Below are 8,837 nucleotides of genomic sequence, written 5' to 3' on the forward strand. Positions count from 1 at the left end.
GCAAAATGTTAATGAGGAAAGGGAGAGGACCAAAGGTCTACATCTATTTAGATTCAGCCACTGACTGGGAGTAGGTGGGATGTATTTTTGGGGTTTGTTTGAGATGTGGGGTTGGAATAGCTACAAACTTTGATGAAAAACGGTGGTGCAAAGTAATAATGCTTCTGCCAGTAGGTGGTGCCAATGGGGCCTTGTCTTCAGACCTTGCATCATTATTAAACTCAAGAAGACGCTGTTGGAAGCCTTGCTTGGCTTTTGGGACTCTGAAGCACTTCGCTGTCTGAGTGCCAAGCCCAAGCTAGAACAAAGGGAATAAACTGCCTTTCTCATAAAGGCTTTAGGATGAACTCCTGGCTTGTGTTAGGAAGTCTTTTTGTGTGAAACGGGCACAAATGGAGTTATATTTCTGGTTTTCCAGGTCAGACCACACAATGACTTCTAAAAGTCAAGAAAGCATTCCAGTTCCTGAGACTAAAGAAATAGTACAGCAGGTATGTTTCTCCTATCAGGTCTTACTATCCATTATGTACACAACTCTCTCTCTCTCTCTCTCTCTCTCTCTCTCTCTCTCTCTCTCTCTCTCTCTCTCTCTCTCTTTCTCTGCCTCAAACTTTTGGTTAGCAGGCAGAGTATAAAACTCCAAAATAAAATTTCTTGTTGGCATTTGGTGCTCCGGGGCTCTGGTGTCCTGGGGCTCTGGCACAGCTCCCCTCCACCCCTGGACTCTTTAGCCAGAAAGCTCCCGCCTGAATCCCTGGCATTTCCATCCATCCTATACAAAGCAATTTAGCTGACAAAATATGCCTGCCTGATACCCCAGGAAGCTACTGCTAGGACAACATTGGTTTGGACAGACTACTGTCCCGACACTCTATAAGCAACCGAAGAAGTTTGTGTCCTGAAGTACAAAGCATGTGCTCTCATATTGAGCTATGGCAGCATTGAATATCTTAACAATTGAAAAAAATAGGCAAGGTAACTTGAAACTTGGTGCATGGATTAATCCTAACGTAGAACTGTTAGATTTTTAAAGTTTGGAATTTAGTCCACCTCGACACTAACTTTACTGTGATGTGTCTAGTTAGGTACAGGCCATTGGTAGAACGAATGTCTAGAATATTACAGGCCGCTGAGATACTTTACTGATGTTCTCTTACCACACCTCTAGGATGTCCTCAAGAGAGCTACCAGTCTGCCTCTGGTAAGCTCCACCTATGATTTGGCTGCCTCTGCTTATGCCTCAACCAAAGAGAACCATCCCTATGTGAAAGTTGTTCTGGATTTGGCTGAGAAAGGTGTGAAGCATGTCTCTGATATTGCTGTGAGCGGTGCCCAGCCTCTTCTCAGTAAGCTTGAACCACAGGGTGAGTAGGCTGCATTGGAAATGTTCCGATCTTTTTCTTTTTAAATACCTTATTCCACCATACGTACAAAATTAAACACAAATAAAAACCAGTGTAAAAAAGCATAAAAATATCAGAGATGACAAAGGGACCCATTTATCCATTCTTTGTCAAGAAAATTGGAGGCACCTATTACTAGAAACAGTAAAATGTCTATTTATCCCACACTGGCAGTGCCAAAGAGCCCTGGAGGTTAGTTGTGTTGGTATAAGTGATAAATGTCCCACCACACAGTATAATGTTCTGGATCTTCTAAGCGCCTGGAAATTTGTATATTGTGGGTTATCTTTCCTGTGATTGCGAAGTTCCATACATTTATATACCACAGAGAAATCTGCAGTGCCTACAAATTCTTCCATTTTTGTGTGCCATGCATAGCCTAGCTGCTGCCAGGAGCCATAGTACAAATTCTTTAGATTGCAATCTTTGAAGATGACCATCCCATATATATTTCAAAGTGAATGCTGTGGGATCATCTGCACAGAAGTCTTTACAATAGTCGATACTGCCTTGACACACATTAGACCTGAAACTTTTTACCAGTAGGCGTTCCCACCATGAATGGGGGAAAAAACATTGCTCACATCTCACATCTCTACCAGCAAAGTGTGTCACATGTGATGCCACCTATGTGGAATACTCTGTTCTCAATGTCCTCGTTAGAATGTGGTGCTAGATCAAACAATGACAAGTGTGTAGGCTACAATAAGCTCCTCACATGTGTGCACCACAACTAAAGGAATCCTCTCTGTAGTTGCAGCAGCAAGCCACTATGCCTCAAAGGGCTTGGACAAGCTAGAGGAGAAGCTTCCCATCCTTCATCAGACAGCTGACCAGGTAGATTGCAACCTGCTCACTATCTTTTCTTATGTCCCAAGCATTTATTTAATTCTACTGTTGCTCTTCATGCATTCCTGAACTTTGGGGAACAAATTCACAGCAACTTGGATAAGCGGTTGCTTGCCTAGTCACAACAATTCTGGTGGGTGGAGAGTGGTCCACGGCAGCAAAATGTAATGTGTGGTAGGGGGTGATGAATAAAGCTGCTTGTTTGATGCTCTGGCTTTAGGTTATTTCTGATACGCAAGAACTGGTGTCATCGAAAGTAGCAGATGCAAAAGAAGCAGTAGCCAAGGCTGTGCAGGATGGCAAAGAGATGGTGGTCGAAACAAGAATGGGCAAGATGGCCCTCAGTGGAGCAGAAGCAGTGCTGGAGAAATCTGAAGAGCTGCTGGACCACTACCTTCCAATGACTGAAGAAGAACTGGGTAAGCAAAGAATAGCAACCTGATCTATTGTGACCCATGTTATCAGGGCTGTCTTAAGGATATGCGGCATCGGGGTGCAAAGATCCACCCGGCACCCCGCCCAGTTGCCCAATCCCAGGCACACAGGAGGGCAGAGTCGGCTGGCTGCCTCAGCATCTCGCTGGCTTGGTTGCCCCCGAACTCGTGGTGCAGAGCTGCCTGCAGCAAAGCCACCTGCTGCAGTGCTCCAACCACTGGGCGGGCTCTTCCCCGAACTCAACTCTCAGGCCTCAGACTCTCGACTTGGCGCCCCTGAGAGCCCGGCGCCCGGGTGCCCTGCACCCCTAGCGCCTATGGGTAAGATGGCCCTGCATGCTATGCTCACAGCTTCTTTGGTGTCTACTTTATCCTTAAGATCAGGAGCCTACTGGGAAACAAACATACCTTTGTTTGAACTGCCGGACAACCATGTTTATTTGGATAGTCTCCAGGACTCTACTCCAGGTGTGAGCACCTTCTGAAACTTAAGCAGGTAGCGACTAGACATGAGAGGCTGCCCTGAGAGTGGTGCCTGATTTTTGTCGCATTCATCCTAGATGGGTGCAACATCTTTCAAAGGCCTTGCTTTGAGTAAAAAACTACTCCATACTTCATGGATCTTCCTTCTGATTATGGGATTTTGAAAGGTGGTATGCTGTGATCTTTCCTGGGGTGTGGGTGGGTGTTTGAAGTTAGCTAGGGTAGAAACCTTTTAAAAAGTAACAATATTTAAATGTGCTCTTTAGCAAAAGTTGCAGAAACTACACCAGAAGGAGTGGGCACACCCCTTGAGACTCGGGGGTACTTTGTGCGTCTTGGTTCTCTGTCAACCAAGATCCAGCATCGTGCTTATCAGCATGCTGTAGCCAGGATGAAAGCTGCCAGAGACAACATCAGAGAGACTTTCATTCAGCTGCGTCAAGCCATTGGACAGGTAGGGTCTTCACTTCTATGGTGTGTACTCTTTGTTAACCACAGGAAAAATATGTCTGCTTCCTTTTTAAGCTACTGTAAATATCTGCGTTCCTTGTTAACCAGTTATGACTGGCAACTGAAAAAACTTCATGGCATGGGAATCTAAGCATTTGGTCTCCATAGGCTGCTTTTAGTGGGAGGCATGGGGTGGGGCGGGGGCTTAGGATCGTGACACAAATTTGCATATGATTTGTGCCATGGGCCTGTCCCCGTCCCCTTGCCCCAACACCTCAGGCAGTCAACACTAACTGAAAAGACTCCTGCCCCAACACTGCATAAACATTATACACAGAATGTGCCCCAGAATCTTCTGGAAATTTTCAGGGTTTTCTGGGCAGACAAATATAGTGGTCTTTGCTCATTGGGAAAACTGGAAAACCTTGAGATGGAGCATGATTTGCATAATTTCAAGATGTTGAACTGTTGAGGATATAGCAATGGCTGGTGGCAATTGATCCTCGAGTCACAGGATGCTTTGATCTCTGGACCACACAGCAGCAAGATGCGAAACTGCAGTATAGCAAATACCCAGCTTTAAGAGCGAGATGACCCTGATTCATAAGAAGTGTGTAAAAATGTCACATTTAGACAAAGCAAATTGCTAGCACTAGTTTAATATTGATGGTTGCTTTTGAGCACCAGTGGAAAACTAGGAGTGTAATTGTATGGTTGTGTAAAATCAGGTGTCATTGTGTGAGGATGAACAATGCTGATACCAACATGGCAAGCTATGAGAGGGGGAAATCTTATTTGTACAAGAAGCTCAACATCTGCCTGTGCTTGCTTATGAAAACTTGTATCTAATTGAACAAGATCTTGCCCTCAATGCACAGGGGCCTCAGAGGGGTCAGTCCTTATCTGACAGGTACGGTAACAAAATGTGTAGCAATTACAAGGTTTGTCTTGGCTTTAGTTTATTCCAAGCTGCTCTGTTGATTTTTGTTTGTTTCCTCTCTAGATAGAGGATACAAAGGAAAGTGTTCAGCAGAAACTCCAGGAAAGCCAGGAGAGGCTTCGTCAGGTATGGTTATACTACTGATTTAATGGTGATAGAATCAGATTTGGGAAGGACCCCATGGATTATCTAGTCCAACCCCCTGCAGTGCAGGAATATGCACCCATACAAACCCGTGACTTTGGCATTATCAGCACCATGTTCTAAGCAACGGAGCTAATCGTTGGTGGCTTGACATTGCTTGACCAGTGCACGTAGAACCCTGGTTGAGGGATCTGTTGACTTCTTCCTTCTAATTGCAGATAGAATCTCAGACCTTGGCCATGTCCCACCACATCACCCAGCAGTTGCAAGCAGCCTACAAGAACCTGATTGCCAGCATCCAAGGCCTGCCAGCTAACTTCCAGCAGAACATCCAGCTGGCCTACCGCAACATAGAAGAGCTTCACACCTACTTCACCAGTGCTCACTCTTTCAAAGACCTCCCCAACAGCATTCTAAGCCAAAGCCAAGAGAAGGCCCTCAAAGCCCAGGAGTATGTGGATGACATCTTGGACTATGTCGTACATAATGCTCCAATGTCTTGGCTGGTGGGTCCATTCTCCCCTTCACCTCGGAAACCCAATGATGTGAAGCCCACGAAGCCTGACGATCAGAACAAGGGAGACCTGAAAGCGGCAGTGCCAAAGGAGAGTTTGTGACCTGTAGCTCATTCTAGAGGCTGGAATTCTGTGTCTTTGGGCACTTGATGGAGCTTGAAAGAGCACTTGAGCCTGCTGTTGAATTTGTTGGAAGAGCTGAAATGAATGTGACTAAGCTAACATGACAGAACTATGGCCCTGGAACTTTTGGTAGAATGGGAGACTTGACCATTATTGGAAAAATCAGTTGCTAACTCCCAGGGGCTTCAGACTCTACAAGTAAAACAAAAGCAAAAAACCTGACTTGTATTTATTCATTGGCTGTGAATGAATGTATGCAGCTGATAATCTCTGCAACCTGGCTTTGAAATATGATTGGAATAAATTGTTGCACTCGGTTACTTGTCTGTGTGAAGTCTTAAGCAGTAGCTCGGCCTGAGCATGTTTCAGCTGATGGTGGAAGCACTCCATGATACCAGGGAAAAGCCTTTCCCAGAACAAACTAGCATAATTTATGGTGTTAAAAGGTTGCCTAGATGATGGGTTCACCATGCTGGGAAGCAGAGTTGCAGCATGAAGTGATGAGGAAAAAAGGCTGTAGTGTGGAACTCAAACTCTGCATGCAAAAGGTTCCATGTTTCCCCTGGTAAGGTCCTAGGTTCAATCTTTGGCTTTGGTAATGTACCTGCCAGTCGATTGGCCTTTGGACTTGACCCAGCAGGGTTTTGACCACTCCAGCATCAGAAGCAGTCTTTCTGAAGACCAGCTGTTGGGGTGCTATTGTGCTCCATCTTGCTTGGGGGCTTTCCAGAGGCAGCTGACTGCTGAGGACAAAATGCTGGAGACCAACCTTTGGTCTCATCAAGCACAATGCCTGCTGCAAAACAAAGCACACTAACTTTACCATGGGGTGGGCCTTCTTAAAACAACTAATGACCTAATTATAAAGTTGGCGGGCAAATAAAAAAACCCAACCAAAAAGCGTCACCCCTATAGCTGTGCAAGGTTCTTAACCATAAAGAAACAGGGTGAGAATTGCAGAAGGAACTTGAGGAGTCAAGGCCAATCATGGTAGGTGTACTGAGAGTTTGGGTAACAGAAAGTCTTAACCTGACTAAACTTCTAGTTGCTGCATCTTGGCCTTGGTAGTCTTTACCTGGCCTGCTTATGAGGCAAGACCTTCAAGATGGCGAGGTCTTTTCAAACTGAGGTGTGCATCAATGACAAGATTTTATTTGGACCCTCCCTATGAAGAAGACTATGTTCCTTTCTGAACCAAATTGGAGAGCATATGAAATGCTTCAGATTCCAATTCTGGATCCTGTTTTGGGGAAATGAAGCTTCATGTCTGGAATCTTGGAAGAGAGATAACAAAGGCTTTTGGTGACCCGTTTCCTCTCAAGGTGGGAAGTGATGACCCAGACTGAGCCTGGCAGGACAGCTTGCTTTCTGGTGTAACACCTTCATGCACTAATTAGATTCATGTTTGCAGGATATTATTTCTCTGGATGCAGTGACATTAAATAGGCCCATTTGTGTGTACACGCTGGGCACTATTCAAATTTTGATGCCATCCCCTTTTCCTCAAAGGATGAAATTTTCAGGCAAGGTATAGCCCCTTCTGAGAGAATGAGAATTTCTGGGCATAAGCTGCAGAGGGTTTTTTCTGCAAGGAAATCCTTTACATTTGTGTGTGTGTGTGTTGAAAAGGATTTACTTAATCTGTTTTATATGCAATGCGAATGAATATTGCATGTATAAGAGAAGGGACCCCCTGAGTAAGAAACCTGTCAAATTGCAGCAAATATGCCTTGGGGCCTTTGTGCTAAGCGACTTTTAAATTGACCTTTTTGCGGGAGGGGATGAAAATGGGATTTGCTTCCTTCACGGTGGTTTTTGTGGGTGACTATTCTACAAATGGCATGCAGCCATATATCATAGAAGTGTCCCTAGCAAGGTAACCTGCAAAATTTCAGAAGGCTAGAGATGCAGGATATGAGTGTGTCATTTGTTTAAAGGGTTTTGCTGCCTGCGGATCCAGTATAATGATCTATCAGGACGTGAAGTTCAATGACAGGTCTATGTCCCCGAGTGTTTACTTTTCCTGTACTCTCCCCACCTTATCCACAGAGCCATCTCTTGAGAGTAGCATGTATCTCATGCAAGAAAATTATTCACAATTAGAAACAGCATGCTAAAAAGACATCTGGCCTCAGACGCATCCGCCCCCAGGATGGTTATGACAGACAAAAGGCATAGATAGAGAAGATGGGGGAAATGTGAGTCACACTGTCAGACAAATTATAATGAGCTGAGAAAACTGTTCTCACATAATACTATAGCTGGTCACAACGTTTTCTGTAGTAAGTTCCCAGGCTGTTTTGGAGAAGCTTCGGGATCTTCAGAAGGTGGTCAGTGTTTCTAACAGAGAAGTTTTATTTATACTGATATAATATATAATATATAATATATAATATATAATATATAATATATAATATATAATATATAATATATAATATATAATATAATGTTATGTTATGTTATGTTATGTTATGTTATGTTATGTTATGTTATGTTATGTTATGTTATAATTTAATTAATATAATATAATATACTGATATTTATACTGATATATGATTTATACCTTTCTTACAAGGAGTTCCTTGGTTCTTCTCCTGTCGCCTCCAACAGTCTTGTGAGATAGACCAGGACGAGAGTGAGTGGCTGGCCCAAGGCCACCCAGTGAGCTTAATGCCTGGGTTGCCTTAGTTGTAGTCCAATAGTCAAATATAGTCAATATTACGAATGGTAACTAAGCTTTCTTGAAAGAGTGCCTGATACCAGGTGAGTCCAATGGCCTGGCTTATGTATGATTGGTAGCCTGATACCTGGTGTTGCTTGGAATTCTAAAAAACAAGAACATCAGTTTTGAAAGGTAGTCTGCCATCTTGATTCAAAATGGTGGCCAGCTGGACCTAGAGGAAAACCTCTTCCTTGATATTGGGAACCTCTTCATTACACAAATGTATATATTAGGAGAAACTAGCATTAAAGTGCTGACAAATTTCCCCGAGGACTTCGCTTGCCATTAAAAACATGTGGAACGGTGGAGAGCAGAACTTAAGAATGGAAAAACGTGACACCCAAACTGACAGATTTACTCATCCCCAGGCACACATAGTTCTGTTAGCCAACAGAGGGAAGCTTGTCTGTTGGGCCTCAGGGAGAGCAACTGTAGGGGCTACATCTTCTCCCTGAGGTGACTGTCTCACTAAGACTAATGGTCAGCTCTCCTTGCAGCAGCCTTTCACTTGCTCACTTTGCACCAGGATTTGGGGCCAGTGGGGAGAGATGGAGAAGAGGGGCTGCTGTGGAACCCTCACACCTTAGATGGCTCTGGTCTCCCCTGGAGGCAGTACCCTTCCATGGCAGCTGGTCATGGTTTGGTAGTCCAACCATCAGAATGAGGCCATGGTAGCCGCCCACACTGTCCCTGTTTTTGACCTTTGCAAGCTAGGCAATGCAGGCAGAAATTCAATAGGTGAGTGTCCTGAAACTGCCTCCACAAGGAAATTTA

The 8,837-nt window shown here is 44.3% G+C and overlaps 1 protein-coding gene across 1 annotated transcript; it reads left to right on the forward strand.

Annotated features, from left to right (window-relative positions):
• The first annotated feature begins 216 nt into the window (after positions 1 to 216).
• Positions 217 to 5,565, forward strand: LOC310659146 (perilipin-3-like). Its single transcript, XM_083402315.1, has 7 exons — positions 217 to 491; positions 1,169 to 1,364; positions 2,158 to 2,240; positions 2,473 to 2,671; positions 3,436 to 3,623; positions 4,623 to 4,685; positions 4,922 to 5,565. Exons 1-7 carry the CDS (start codon positions 393 to 395, stop codon positions 5,318 to 5,320), a joined length of 1,227 nt encoding a protein of 408 aa, XP_083258441.1. The 5' UTR covers positions 217 to 392; the 3' UTR covers positions 5,321 to 5,565.
• The last annotated feature ends 3,272 nt before the right edge of the window (positions 5,566 to 8,837 follow it).

Source organism: Podarcis tiliguerta, assembly GCF_965153285.1.
Source record: "Podarcis tiliguerta genome assembly, chromosome: 10".
NCBI classification, from domain to species: Eukaryota; Metazoa; Chordata; class Lepidosauria; order Squamata; family Lacertidae; genus Podarcis; species Podarcis tiliguerta.

Bases quoted from the DNA above. Each gene is read 5' to 3' on its own strand.
- LOC310659146 (XM_083402315.1), top strand. From the start codon at position 393: ATGGAGTTATATTTCTGGTTTTCCAGGTCAGACCACACAATGACTTCT. The intron at 492-1,168 runs GTATGTTTCTCC...CCACACCTCTAG, and splicing joins CTAAAGAAATAGTACAGCAG to GATGTCCTCAAGAGAGCTAC. The intron at 2,672-3,435 runs GTAAGCAAAGAA...TGTGCTCTTTAG, and splicing joins AATGACTGAAGAAGAACTGG to CAAAAGTTGCAGAAACTACA.